Source organism: Pimephales promelas, chromosome 11 (genome assembly GCF_988280905.1).
Source record: "Pimephales promelas chromosome 11, fPimPro1.hap1.1, whole genome shotgun sequence".
Classification (NCBI taxonomy): domain Eukaryota; kingdom Metazoa; phylum Chordata; class Actinopteri; order Cypriniformes; family Leuciscidae; genus Pimephales; species Pimephales promelas.
In genome coordinates this window covers 8481367-8497681 of record NC_142779.1, presented here as the reverse complement: position 1 = coordinate 8497681, position 16315 = coordinate 8481367, and the positions used below count along the sequence as shown (strand labels likewise).

At 36.6% G+C, this 16315-nt stretch overlaps 1 protein-coding gene across 1 annotated transcript in view; it reads right to left on the bottom strand.

Annotated features, from left to right (window-relative positions):
- gfra4a (GDNF family receptor alpha 4a) overlaps positions 1-9634 on the bottom strand; it is a 93646-nt gene extending 84012 nt beyond the window's left edge. The window contains exon 1 of the mRNA XM_039672693.2: positions 9172-9634. Coding sequence (XP_039528627.1) covers positions 9172-9214 — 43 coding nt within the window. The 5' untranslated portion in view covers positions 9215-9634. The remainder of the gene's footprint in view (positions 1-9171) is intronic.
- Between the last annotated feature and the right edge of the window lie 6681 nt (positions 9635-16315).

The window sequence follows — 16315 nt, the reverse complement described above, 5'->3', positions numbered from 1 at the left end:
CTCTTTTTATTGTGTACGACTGTGTAAATAGCCCAATAATCCTTTTATTTAAAGGCTTAATTTATGTCAAGTAGACCGGTCCGTTGCATTACAATTCAAAGCAGTATCAATAATGTCAAAAATGTGATTTGCAGTTCGGGTTTGTGTGAAATACTCGATATTGTTTCTTATTCAAAAGTGGTGAAACAGGCTCATCCTCATACAAAGATAGTTATAAATCCCAGAAAGAGTTTTTTGCTATGTCAAAGAAACACTGTTTTATTTGTTATTTTTTCACTGTGATGGAAAAACATCATGACATAGAATTCCAAAGGCAGAGGTATTGATGAAACATGCAAAACTGATGGCATGATTAATGTAGTTACAGTAACGTTTACTGTGACTCAGAAAGCTTCCGCAGCTGATACAGTTATGGTAAGGGGAGGTATACATTTCCATCACACGCTCTAAGCAGTAGACCAATCATAACAGACTGTGGCCAGCTGACCAATCAGAGCAGGTTGGGCTTATCGGAAGGTGGATTTTAAATAAAACGTACTAACTAAAACAAACAGAGGGTCAGAAAGAGGGCAAAACAGGTGTTGCAACAATGTAAATTATAAGAAAAAAAATCCCTGATCACCTAAGGGCCCCACAGACTACAGATGTCTTTAAACAAAACCTAAAAACATATCTTTAAAAAAAAAAAAAAAACCTTTCCACCGAATGTACTTTAACTATTTATTGATTTTGAATTTTGAATTATATTATTACTATATGCTTTGTAGCTCTTTGAGATTGCTGTAATATAAAACGCAATACAAAAAACACTTTAATTATTATTAAATGTATTATTCCTTTCTAACAGGTTGTTAAGACTATGCAAAGTGACTGTTACTGAACAATTGGAACAGTGGAAATTATGTTGCAGCCAAAAGCAAACCTGCAACCCATAAAGTGTCTGTTCTCATTTCAAACGCAAAGAGGGCATTCACTATAGTATAGAAGTCTTAAATGTACAGATACTAAAGCAGCAAAACTAAACAATTGCAAAAGTGAAGACACTACAACTTTGGTTCAAACCTTGAAAAAATTAATGGATGTCAGAAGAACAGTGACATGTGCATAAATACTGTATATATATAATAACCCCTTTACAAAGTTTACATTCTTTTGCTTCGTTCTGTATTTTGGTGTGTTCTTTGTCAAATGTTGCCTTGTCTTTTGTAAACGATAAAGTAAAAGATAAAGAAGATTTTTTGAGAGTTGTTTGTGAATTGCAGCTAAAGTACTTCAAGAGTCTTTTGTGTGTAGTTTTTTTAAAGAGAAAATGTCTATTATGCAATCATACAGAATTAGATCTTGAGATCTTCCTTGCTTGTCAAACTGACAACACTGTGCTCTCAGTTTCATTTCAAAACCAACTACACAGTGCTTGTTCACAATAGAAAACTTCACCGCTATGACCGTTCATCAGCCTCCACAATATTTCATCCTTATTATGGGCCAATCAGCATGGTGCATTTAGTCAGTCTGCTAATTACAGGCCAATCAGCTTAGTGCATATTGGTTAACTGCTCATTAGGAACCAATCAACTCAGTGTGCTTGGCTGAACTACCCACTTGTTGCCCTGGTTTGACCTTTGATCAGTCCTTTCCGTCAGCTCCCTATTGAACATGAAGGGATCAAAGTCAGAACTGTGTGAGGCATATCCAATGCGTCCCAACATAATTATAACTGATGCCATGCCAAGACAGCTGACTTTAGCCTTTGACTATAAAGAGCATGTTGACAGCTGGCAGTACACCATACATGAGTTCATATGCAATGAGAGGCCTTAAATGCATGTAAAGAGGGTTTGCTAGAAAGGATGCATGCAGGTTTCATTAAAACTTGCAGAAATAATGTCACACCGCAAGTGAAAACAGGGTTTAATGGACGCCACATCATTGCAGTTGATCTGCACACACACACACACACTCAGGGTCAAAATTTATCAAACATCAAATATAAGCAAACAACACATTCTCATCCCAAGACGTCATCTAACTGATGCTTTTGACCATACGTCAACATCCAACATTTTAGGGTACCCTTTAACGTCAGATGACGATCCTAGGGCGTCATCCAACTGACGCTTTACCTTTAGCGTCAGTTAGATGACGTGGTATAGGTTTAGGTCTGTGGTAGGGTTAGGATTAGATAGCGTCATCTAACTGACACTAAAGGGTAACCTAAAACGTCGGATGTTGACGTATGGTCAAAAGCGTTATATGACGTCTTGGGATGAGAACGGGCTGTAAGCAAAAATAGATTTAGTGAGAAACAGAAAAGATTTACTCTCTAGGTGGTAAGTAACTTTCAAAGACGCAGCATCATAAAATAGGAGGTTCATGTTCCAACACATATTCTGCATTAAAGATGAACTGAACTGAAAAATATCGACGTTGAAAACGTGTTGTTTATGACAATTAAAAAAGGAAATTACACTAAACATTTTTTAAAAATATATATTAATATAGCTTTTTTAAGCAACGCAAAATTGCGCTTGTTAGCGCTGGCAGTTCCGATGACGTCACTGGCATGGTAGGGCCCGCGGAGCGCCATAGACAACAGCTGTAGGTCCTGTATACACAGACGAAAATGAGCGCTTTTAACGGCATGGATTACGCATTTGAGCCCGTGAGGGACAGGCCGGTAGTGTCTAACTAGCACCACATGGAGGACGATCAGTTTCAGGCTTCACTTGCAGTACAGGATCATTTGGGGGAAAGTGACTGTGGGCGCGAGCGCTGTGGAGCATAGACACTGCACGGAGACGATCTGTTGCAGAGAGGTCAACATGGACATTTATTGATCGGCGAAAATGTGTTGAAGGAGGCTATGCTGTCTCTAATAAGTAGCAGGGTATTTTACGAATAGGTGACAGCTGGGCTAACTTGTTACACTTTTCTCAGATTGTTTAGATTAACAGCGTACTGGCAGTTCACTCTATGGGCGAGGGTGCATTTAGGAAGGAGAAAATCCCATCCTTTACAGTGAACTATACATCAGGGATCTTTTCCCCCTCACCTGAATATCAAGGATTCAAGTAACGTTAACGTGATGCATTGAACTTGTAACTTGTGTAAATAAAACATTTCGTGCATTGTCAGACGTTTCATGTACTCATTGACGAAAGTACACATCTCTAAATAGTGTGTCGCTAAAAAATCTGTTTCCTCAGCCATGTCAGCTAGCCTCAGACTGTTTACAAGCTACGGCTGTTCTGCTGGTGCGGGTAGGCAACGGAGTGGCTTACCATGCCAGTGACGTAGTCGAATGTTGAAATCCAACATGGCGGCGCCCGTGTAACAAAAACAACACTTTCAATGTACCATTTTATCCCTTTTAACAAATTCTGCCATTTTAAAAATTGTACCAATGAGAATAAATAAAATACATCTGTTATATCACCTTTTCTCAAATTTCAGTTCAGTTCATCTTTAAGCTATAGAAAGTCTTTTTGTAGTTTTACAGAGAGACAGAGACTGGTTTAGATTGTACATGATGCTACACGTGACGCATTATAGACTACTAATCAGTTTGACCAGTATTGTTCATATTTTCCATGTTCTTTAATATTACCAGCAGATTTTCTCTTTTCACCAGCCATTGCAAAAAGTACATTTTGGACCCTGAACACACGTTCAAGACAAAGCTAACTCTGGGTTTAAGTTCACATATTCTCCAAGTCTCAGAAGACAGAAGGGACAGAAAGGCTACAGTAAACAGAACAAACATATTTCAGTTCACACATCACTTTAAATCCCCTCCCAGGCACGAGACCCTGCATTGTTGATCTGTATTCTAGTGGTTGTGGCACATGGACTCGATGAGACTGCGAACCGTTCATTTGTATTCACGTGAGCCTCAATTCCCCCACATTCAACACCAGACTCCGTAGCACTAACAAGAGGTCTCTGCTTGCGAGCAAGGTAGTGGCTTTCTTCAGCACCTTGTCAAGATAAAATCACTCCAGACAATCTCAGGCCTTTTCCTATTCCGCCTGTCGGTATGCCGCGTGGAAGCCGTAAAAATGCCAGATTCTTTTATTGAGGCGCTGGTAATTGTCCCGGCAGTTTAATCGTGCCTTTACAAAAGACGGCGTAATGACGGACCGTTAACATAATGAGCGGCTCTGTCACCTCCTTTTTTTCAGTCCTTTCTGCCCGTGTGTGTGTGTGTGTGTGTGCTTTTCTTTATCTAAATCCAAAAAAGGTCTCCATTTCTTCTCTTCTCTCTCCAGATTATAGGGGCGGATCGGACATGCCGACTGAATGGATGACTGACTCTAAATGAGCTCACACCAAGGGTGCATATTTCAGATCTGACCAGACACATGCACACACACATAGGCCTATACATATTGTCAGGTGTGCTAGATATGACACCAGACTAGGACTGGGCGGTATGATGGCAGAAATGTGTCACCCGGTATATTCCGGTATATGCCGCAGTACATATATCTAAGCACAGGGGCATGAGGAGGGAGAGCATGTTCATTTTCTCCTATGTTACCTCTTTGTCTTTTTTTATTGCTTTATACAGTCTAAGAAAGGAGTAAGTAGAGTTTTCACTTTTTGCATGGAGAATTATTAAATTGTGTTAAAGGAATGTACCTATGCCTAATAAAAAAAAATGATTAAAGCACACAATATTGACAGATACGTCAAAGTTGCAAGACAACACTACTGCCATCACATTTCATTACTGAAGAGCCATTATTTAATAGAATGAAAAAATATACAGCCATATCCTTAGATCTCGGAGGAATCTAAGAATAACTCAAATGTCAGTGAATGTTGAGATTTTATAGTTCCTCTCAAAAGGTGAGAGTTTGCTGCTCAAGCCTCATTTCTAATACCAACACTGGCAATTATAACTGTTTTAAGTTTCGGCGAATTGGTGGAGAATTCATATGTATTCGTATGATCCCATATGTACATTTTTGTACATTTTGCTTACCACTTGGTATTAGGTTCAGGGGTGGACCTTCATGGTTGCTTTAAATATATATATATATATAGGACTTGCAAGTCATAAAATATTTACGTTTTCTCATGAGATTGGGTTGATTTCTATTTACTGAAAAGATCAACAACATAAAAGTACTGTAGACATGAAGCACTGCTGAAAGTTTCATTAAAAAAGAATTTTTTATCATGAATATCGTGAATCTTGTGTGATCCTGTCCTGTGATAAGATTCAATAATATTGTGACATGTTCCTACAGTATCATTCCAGACAGATCTAGATTGCGGCGAGCGAGGAGGGTATGGGAAGGTCTTTTTCGCCTCTGATTGGCTAGAAGGGCTCTTTTTTATTTGATTTGGCCATGAAACGTCATCTCACGTTCATGGCAGGCTGTCTGCTAGCAGAGCCCGTCTAGTCTGTTTTGACCCTACTCCTAAACCTACCCAACACACATCTAAACCTACCCAACACACAAACTTCTCCTAAACCTACCCAACAGACACACACACACACACACCTAAACCTACCCAATGCACACACTACTCCTAAACCTACCCAACAGACACACACACACACACACACATACACACCTAAACCTACCCAACACACACACTACTCCTAAACCAACCCAAAAGACACACACTAACCTACTCCTAAACTTACCCAAGCCAACACACACAAATCAAATAACCAATCGGAGGAGAGCCCTTCTAGCCAATCAGAGGCGAAAAAGGCGGGACCTATATCTAAATATGTTTAGTTAAAGGTAAAACTTCCGAAATCTCCGTGTAAACAACAAGACTTCTATAGATATCGTTATCAGGAATTCTTTTGGCCATGATAACAGTGTAAAGAAAAATCTGATATTGTGACAGTCCTAATGTCAATAGTTTTGTGTTTTCTTGCAAATGGTTTGCGTTCCCTCAAGAAACTTTGCGTTCCCCTGAGAAGAACTGCATTAGTTTGTGTTATTAGCGAGCTAACGCAATTTTTGGACATTTTGAATGCGAACACAATTTTTCTCATAGGAATGCAAAAGATTTAAGATATATAAGAGAAAACGCAAATAACTGACAAATCATTTTTTCCTTCACCATGTCCCTTTACTAGGGGCTCCGTAAAATCAATGTAAGACTTTTTAAAGAATAATATTTTAATATCTATTTTTATGAAGAATGCATTAATATAAATAAAAAGTATGAATATCAAGTCACAACATAAAAAAGTAAAATACTTACATCAAGTAAATAAAAAGATAAATAATCAAATGAAATGCATCCTTAATTCACTAGACTACCAAAAAAGCCATTACCACATGGTTATTATATGTAAATTTTAAAACATTTTGTTGTTGCATTTATGGCAATAACTGTTATACTTTTGTATATATTTATTATGATTACTCATGCAATGATAGAAGATTTTGGTCACAGATTCCAAGTTCTGTACGATTGAGACACACGACAGCCCTGTCTGCTCTGCACATCTATCTTGCCTACGTATCCTCAGCTGAATCAAATCAATCCCAGTCAATATTCACTCTGAAGGGACAGTAATTAAACATTCACCCTAAAAAAATCTGAAAGAATAGACAAAATCTTGAAGATTTAGTCACCAAGAGATGTATGCGGATAATTAGCAGGGTGAAGACAGAGAACCTGGACAGTCCAAAAGGGGAGGAGGGGCAGTTCGCATTAATGCTGCTGAGAAATAGCAGCCCTGCCAGAATAAATTCATATCCCAGCAAGGTGCAATGAACAGCACCGCATAATGTAATCTGCCACAATTCAAGGTTACTAAATGTGGGGCTAACAAATGTATTCAATCCCCTAAGAGCTTAAAGGGGTAAATGAGCATTAGTCTAGGAAAGGTGGAATTCATTTGCCTTACATGCATGAATTTCACACAACATTGTACATATTGGAATTTACATAATTATCACTTGGATTAACACTTTGAGAAAGGATCATTCGGATTTACTCAAAGACTCTAACTAGAATGAACGCTTCAAAAAATATATAATGTTATGTGTAACTATAGGCTAATCATTCTTCTCATTCATAACTTGTTCTCATTCTCCACAAAAAGTGTCTTTAAATGATTACAAGGCAACAGGATAGTGTGACAAAGCCCATTAAAGTTTCTTCTTGGACTATACAGTGATGGCTGTCAAAGTGAAATGTGACACTGAAGGACACAAACCAATACCAATCATCGATCTCATTGCTTGTATCTTCTCTGTAGGAGAGGACGCTTCATAGTTTGACCCAAAATATTTACTAGCAATATATAGCATTTCTAAAAGAGGCAAAATGCACACATGCAGACTTCTGAGTGAAATGTCCCCATACGGAAAGTAAAACCTGAAAGTTAATAAACATACTGAAAATGTCTTAATGAAAATGGTTTGTGTGTGGGTTACCATTGAGGAGATTGAAATATCATCAGACATAAGTCCACAGAGATTCCCAAATATGACAGAAAAACAAACATGCGAAAATCAGTTCAAAAGTGTCCCTCCCATCAGTGACTGTATAACATGTGCCTCGGCCATCTAGCTGCATGGTGGCTATGTCTTTCTTCCTCTGCATGTGAAAAGTGTATGTGTGTGAGAAAGAGAGTATGTATTACACGGATGGTCTGAATGTCTGTTTTGGTTTTACTCCTGTTTTTAATCCTGTCCCACTTATGGCTTTTGGTTTTTCTTCACGATCCTAATAAACCTGTAGTGGCCTATTAGTTGGAACAGTTGCATTTCTCGCTCACTTGGCGCTCTAGGCCGGATAACACCTGAAATCAGCTTAGTACATTATAATACATTTTTGGCTATATTGATACATTTTTCAAATACCCCCGCAAGGAAACCCAGGTTCAAATCCAGACTAAATATGTCATCTTTTTTTAATAAACCAAGTAAAATTGAAACTTGACAGATAATGCATCTTCGTTATATGTATAGGCCTAATTGAGAGCTTTGACATTTTGAAAGAAAAAAAAAACTGCTGATGTGTTCTACTGAAAAATGGCATGTCTTTTGAAGCAAAATGCATGGATATGAATACATAATTTTCTCTTTAAAGTAAATCATCTCCCTTATTTCAGATAATCATCAAAAAATCCTTTTTTAGGATGTAAGTTGCATTCAAAATCCAAGGTAAGTTTGAATGACATGCTGACGATATCTGATGACGATAATGGCTTGTAAGAGACTAGGATGAGTTTCTGTACCCACCACACACCACCCATTCACTTTCTCAGTATCTCTCTCTTTGCTCAAGTTAGTAAGAGTACTTGAAAACATTGTGACATTTACATTTATCTCATAAATGTAACCCATTTATATCAGTGTGGGAGTTTTAAATCTAAGAGCACTAAATGAAGCATGACTGCATTAATGCTTCAGCAAGGCTATTAAACATTATATTGGTCAAATTTTTTCTTTCTTTCTCTTTTTGGCTCCCTTAAAACGTCTGCTTTCAGCCTGTTGCCCAATGCACAAGCGCATTCTCTTGAGACTGTTTGATAAAACTAATACAGAAATCAAACGCTAGGACGGACGGACGACATGGAGACAGCAGCATGGGGTCTAGTTAGGAGGTATCCTTCGCAAACGTTTTAACAAGAGCTCATGACTCTACAGTCTCAGACTGCTGGCTCTTTATAATTCGTTAACGCTATTTGCATAGCTGCAGTATAGGATGCGCCCTGCGCGCTACCTGCGGACCGCGCGAGATGCCACGATGACGCGCACAGCTTGACGGACAGCGTGTCAGGCTGCTGCTTTAATGATGGAGCTAATGTGCCGTGAACTAGCGCATTAAATGTAAGCGACAGGTAATTTTAAACACACAAACATAATGACATTAGCAGGTCGTCCGTTTGGTGTGCCAAACATGATAATGACACTTATGTGCGCACTGACAATATCGTGAATCAAACCAGGTGCAATGTCCTAACAGCTTAAACACCGCAACTTCCCAATACAATAACACATAACGACCTTTCACTCGGAAAAGTAGCAAGTTAAAGTTAAAATGCTGCGACACGGTAAAGATGATTCGTGCGTCTGCAGGCGAAGAAAGGATTCACCATTCCATTCACATCCGCAACAGCTGCAACTGAGCTCATCCTCCGTTCCCCCCCAAATCAGCAGACTTAATCGGAGGAAAACTCACCAAAAATTGCCAGCTGGAACAAGTAGAGCCCGATGAGGTCCATCCTGCTTAGAGCCAACAATCTTGAGGCAGTAAAAGACTTTCGCGACTGCCCGTGTCCACTGGCACCAAAGTTGTCCAGAAAACGACGTACTGCGTTCAGTACTGCTTTCCTTCAAAAATGCGAGGCGCAATCCAAATCATTTCATAGGTATAGAGGTACGTCGAGAATCATCTTTTATTCCCAGAAAATCTGGCGCCAGATGAGGGAAACAGTTGCGCAAATCAGTGTCACGAAACGGCACTATTTTAATAACAAGTTAAGATGCTGCGTTAATAACCTCATTAGCACTCAAGACACTAATTAAAGAACGGTGTTGGTCTTCCGGAGTAAATTCGTCTGTTTTTTGTGTGATGCTGTGTCTCTGTCTAACTCCTGGGCGCACGAGAACTGCACTGACTCCAAATCACTGGACGCGCGCAAGAGCACTGCGCTCTGCCCTACGACTCCACTGACAGCAGAGAAGAGCGAATGCAACTCAATGTTATATTTATTATTACAGTAGGCTATATAATAAGTTATTATATAGTATATAATTATACAATTACTAGTGGTTAACTGTCACTTTTAATTATTTCTAATTGCAGGTTTCTTTATTACAAACAGTTTCAAATACAGTGAAACATAAATTAAATGTTAGAAAAATACATTTCCTGGATTAGTGTTTTTTTGTGGTATGCCAAAAGGTCACCTACATAAACAGGGAGAGAAAAGGTAATTTTAAAGCTTTAAAAATAAATTCTTCACTAATTCTTGAGCCACGGGACAAAACACGTCCCACAATGCCTTTAGTTCTTAAAATAGCAACAGTTACACTCAAACTCTTTAAAAATTAGGGCTGTCAAACGATTAATCGCATCCAAAATAAAAGTTTGTGTTTACATAAAATATGTGGGTGCACTGTTATTTTGCATATATATAAATACACACACATGCATGTATATTTAAGAAAAAAATATTATTTATATATAAAAATATTTATATTTACATATAATTTAAATTATATAGAAATCTATATACAGTATATTTAAATATATATATATACAAGCATGTGTGTGTATAATAATACACAGTGAACCCACATATTTTATGTAAACACGAACTTTTATTTTGGATGTGATTAATCGGGATTAATCGTTTGACAGCCCTAATAAAAATATTAAATATCGAAAAATATATACAAAGTATACATTAAATTGAAAAAGACATACGTGTTTTAAGAGTAATTTAAAGGAAAAAAATACTCTGTACAATTTATATAATATTAAGGACTTGTGCTCGTTTTGTCACAAATGTCAACCCAGTCACAATACAGCATTTTATTTTTTAAAGATTTTTATTTTGTTTACTTTGATGGTTTCGCTTTATTTTGATGGTCCCTTTAACATATTCTGTTGACTAAGTAACGTTGCACCTACATGTCTACTAACTCTCATTAGAGTGTTAGTTGAGTATTAATAATCTGGTAGGGTTAGGGTTAGATTAAGTTGACAAGTAGTTGCAAAATTACTTATAGTCAGTAGAGTGTCTGTTTGGAGGACCATCACAATAAAGTGTTTGCCGATATTAAGCTTCTGATGAGAGTTAGTTGACATAGTTGCAAAGTTACTTATAGTCAAGAGCACGTTCAAAAGGGACCATCAAAACAAAGTGTTACCACTTTGATCTACCTTTCTCACAGAGCAAACACATTACAAAAAAAAAATTTAAAAATAAATAAACAGAAGGTAAATAAGCCAACAGAACGAAAACAAATTATTATTTGACAGTGTTTTCAGTTTTTGAGTTTGTCCTCTACGCAAATGTGAAATCTTAATTGAAGAAGATAAACTATGTTAGATGACCCATATAAGAAACAGGAGCTGCTCTCAAATAGGTAAAAACCTTTAAACATGTTCAGCAGATTCAACCAAAGTAATTCTGTGATACATAAACTTTGACTTTTCAAGCTTTTTAGGAAAAGACTAAAAAAGTTTAGGAAAAGTCCCCCCTCCAAGAAGAATCAGTAAAATTTTATTTATTTAGTTTGTGTTTCATGGTAGGGCAACAATTCCATCTCAAACAGAGAGAAATATTTATTCAAGCTGGGAAGCAGAGCTCTCAGCCTTCAGTGTAAATAAGAAATGAGTGACATTTCCATTAGGTTTGGCAAAAGTTGAAAATATGTGTGATTGCTTGAGCTGTGTTCGATCGCACTGTATGTTTCTTCTTTTCATCACTTTCATCACTGAAGTGTCGATGTAATAATTGTGACTTAATACCTGCTGCAGGTATTGCGAGTAACAAGGGAGAGAGTGAACAAGTGAGAAAAAGAGAACGATAGATTGCTAGAGAGAGAGAGAGAATTTGGCCAGAAAAATGTTTGCCAGCAGGGGTTTGGCACAGCATCCTCTCTCACATGCTGGAAAACAGGCATACTAACGGCCCATCTGTTGAGGGGGAGAGAGAGAGAGAGAGAGAGAGAGAGATAACAGAAAGTCATTTTGCGCAGTGCTGACAGGTGATGACTCTACAGCACACCCTCTTTAGTTTCATCCTGCAGGTTCTGCGCTCACAACTTGAAGAAATAGATAAAATGTAAGTGTAACTTTTATGCAGTTAGAAGCATAATAAAAGTAAAATGTAATTGTAAATAATGGCATGTTGTGGGGTTGAGGTGGGATATGTGTAAGGATGTGTGGGTAGATTAAGGCTGTTTTTTTTATTTAAAAAAAATTGCTGATAATTTACTCACCCCCATGTCATCCAAGATGTCTTTCTTACTTCAGTCGAAAAGAAATTAAGGTTTTTGATGAAAACATTCCAGGATTTTCTCCATATAACGGACTTCATTGGGAACCAAACGGTTCAAGGTCCAAATGAGAGTTTCACTGCAGCTTCAAAGGGCTTTAAACAACATAAGACGATGAATAAGGGTCTTAACTAGCGAAACGATCGGTTATTTCAAAAATAAATAAAAAAGTTGAAGTTTTATAAGCACAAATGCTCGCCTTGCTCTGTTCTGTGATGAGCGCTAGTGACTCTCCTGTTCAAAAATGAACAAATCTTTTTTCGAGTCATAACTCGGAGGGTCCTAGTCTAGATAAGACCCGTATTCATCGTTTAAAGCCCTTTGAAGCTGCACTGAAACTCTCATTTGGACCTTGAACCATTTGGTTCCCAATGAAGTCCATTAAATGGAGAAAATCCTGGAATGTTTTAATCAAAAACCTTAATTTCTTTTCAACTGAATAAAGAAAGACGTGGACATCTTGGATGACATGGGGGTGAGTAAATTATCAGCAAAAGTTTTTTTTTAAAAGTGAACTACTCCTTTAAGGTGTAAGTGTCAACAGTGAAAGTATAGGTGTATTAAATATAAGTACAATGTAAAAACATGTACAGTACAATATATGTACACAAAAAGTGCATTGTAGCCTACGGTACATAAATTATTAAAGGGTTATTTAACCAAAAATGCATAATTTACGTCTTTCTTCTTTCAGCCAAACTCAATCAGAGTTAAATTTTAAACTTCCAAACTTTATAGTCGGACTGAATGAGATTTTGAAGCCCAAATATCCATATCAATAATTTTATAAACAATCACTGGCTTCTGGTAACGGCTGTACGTGAGTATGGTGTGGCGGAAGAGTGACCTCTGACCCGACGCATGATGCATTGATGAACACGAAAGAGCAGATGATGGAGAAAAACAAAACACCGGTCACGAATTTAAAGTCTAAAACAAGAATTTACAAAATCATACAAAAATACAATACAAATTCACGCAACCAATTACTTTAGTCCCATTGACTCAAAACATTATTAGTTACTTTATAAAATATAGCAAACATTCCCTATGTGACAACAAGCCTATGTCGCATGATTCTTAATTTCCTTTCTACTGAAATTCATGGCGAAGAACGACAAGTAGTTATTAAACAATTTTTTTATACATTGCCGTGGGTTATTATCTACGCTATTTCATCTCAGCTTAGTCTAAACTCTAATCTCCTTTAATTAGTTCATCTATCAAACACTTGCACCTTCGGATGTTATTTGAATGTATATACATATTCATGCGAAATTAAAACGTACATGCTTTGAATTTGTCTGTGGTCTCAACTATCCATTTATTTTCCAAATTATCCATTCTCTTCTCTCTTTTCAGCTCTTTATTAGGTCCACACTTCTCTCTGAATTACTGGAGTGTCATGGAACCATCAGCCATACCCTAGAGAAAGTGTAACCAACAGAGTGATTTATTTATTTAACTTCCCTTACAGAAATGTATATCAGCTTATAATGATTTCAGTCATTATCATGCTTTTCACTTCAGATCACTGCTTCAAATAAATGAGTCATTCCTTCTAAAGAATGTGTTAATACTTGGGTCATTACATTAATGGCATACCATCTTTAGTTTAGAATTAATTACATTCTGCATTAATCTCATTAATTATGAAACCTGTATATTTCTTAGTTCTGCCAGGTACATTATGAAAAATTGTAATTCATTATCTAAAAGTGTACTATTGCCTTCTTCTGAGTGCTATTGCTTTCTAGTTTGTATAACACTTTAGAATACTGTTCCATCATTAATGAAAAACTACACAGACCAAATGAGTGACACACTAGTAACATTCTAGTAATCACTATTAACTAACAAGAAACTTCACTATTACACTCTCAGAAAAAAAGGTAAAAAGCTGTCATTGGGACTGTACCTTTTCAAAAGGTACACTTTTGTCCATTTTAGGTACTAATTTGTATGTTTTTTATGTGCTAATATATACATTTTATGTGCTAATATTATGTACATTTTTGGTGCTATGTACATTTCAGGTGCTAATATGTACATTTCAGGTACTATGTTCATTTTAAGTGTTGATATGTACAGTTTAGGTGCTAATATGTACATTTCAGGTACTAATATGTACAGTTTAAGTGTTGATATGTTCATTTTAGGTGCTAATATGTACGATTAAGGTACCAATATGCACCCTTAAGGTACAAAAGTGTACCTTTTGAAAAGGTACAGCCCCAGTGACAGCTTTTGTACCTTTTTTTTCGTAGTTACTGATTGAATAGTAATAGTAGTTACTGATTGAAGTGTAGCAATCAGTAACTACTATTTTTTCATACCTCCCAGAGAACTAGGCTACTAAGAACTACTATATAGGTTCATAATTAACATGAATAATGTACAATTTGTAATTTAAGGTAATGCCCATTAGTAATGACTCCAGTGTTACTTCATCCTTCTAAAGAAATGAATAATAATTTTGATCAGAATTTTAAAGTGAAAAGCATGATGACTCTCAAGTAATTACTGAAGTCAACTGCTTTTGAGTCTTTTGCAATGTTTCGAATAGTAATTCCTTCTGATGGATTTGGTAACACTTTAGTCATTACTGTTTCCATGATCTTCACTTTAGAATACTGATACAAATAATTATGTAACACTTGAGTCATACTATCCAAAACCTCAAACCTCAAAAGCTTACAATGACTTCAGTCAGTATTAGGTAGTGGTCAAGCTCTGGTTTCACTTTGAATAAATTAATTTATTTTATTTCAAGCAATATAGTGACATATAACAAAGGCAATGAGAACCATTTGATTTTTGACAACATAAATCAGTCAATTGCTCAAAACAGAGTGGGAAGAAGTCAGACTTATTTTTTTAGACTTTAGAATACGTATCCAAATTATTAGAAGTTCCTTTAGAAGGATGAAGTAACACTTGATTCATTACGGGTTACCATTACCTTATATTATACATTAGGCTATGCATTATTAAAATTAAATATGAACCTGTATAGTTCTTAGTATGAAAAACTAGTAGTTCCTGATTAGCTATTAGTGAACCTCATTTAACAGAGTGCTATTACTTATTTGTTAATCAGTTTGTTGTTAGTTAGTGATTAGAATGTTAATAGTGGGTTACTCATTTGTTCCTGTCTTCATTAATAGCAGTATTCTAAAGCGTTACCTTGTTAATTAGAGTTTCTTGTTATGTTGTGTTACTCATTAGTTTCCAATATTCTTAGGTTTTACACATAATAGAAATAATGCTGGAGCTGAGGTGGTGGAGAAATGATTGAAGAATTATCAGAGGGCCGAGGTAAGAAGCTATTTATATATATATAGTACTAATGCAAAGTGATTGACAGGGTGCATTTAGTTCATCAGACATCTTTTTTTTTTTTTGGTAAAACATTACATTTGATCCTGTTCTAGCAGACATTTATCCGAAGCAGTCTAACGTTATGGATTTAATTGCATGTGCATTTCATTGTCAAGAGTAACCTCTCTAATGGATCCTCACATAGACATTTTATATCAATAGAATATGTATTTGGAAGCAGACACAGTACAAGGAATAAACAACTACAAACCTATTAGGAATATTTCTCTAAGAGAATTCAGCTTGCATTATTCACTCATTCCACCATTCATCAATTAATCCATTCATTCATGCAATTACCCAAAAGGAGATTTTGAATCTGAGATGGTAAACAATGACTAAACACGCCAAACAACCCTGTCCTCACCAATCATCAAACTCCTCTGACATGACACCATCCTAATTTATTGACTCAACATACAATTAAAATGCAATAACAGGACTCATTTTCAATTAATATCTAATGTCATTCTATTTGGGTAATTGCTGTCATTGTTGTAATTGTGTGTGCTTACAGAGCTGACCTCCCTGTCTGTGAGTAGAAGGAACGTGTCATCAGAAACAGAGGGAGGTGACAACACTGCTTTTTACTTATTATTCCAACTCTGAGACATTAATATGCCAATGGAGCCACAGGAGGGTAACATTTGTGTGAGTGTGTGTCTACAATGTTCGACAGAAACAATTTCAGCATGATGCATCTGATGTGAGACTAATTTTAATGTGCACAGGACGAGCGTGTGTGAATCTGATGTGTGACGTTTCATGGAAAGCAAGGAGAGAACAGGTCATGCCTTTACATACAACCTTGAATGTGAACTCGTAAGGTTTCTTCTCTTGGAGAGACCTGGAGAGCGGCATCTTTTCATAATATTCATAATTTAAAGCACATACAAACTTGCATGCATACATTCAGCACATCCTCAGACTTA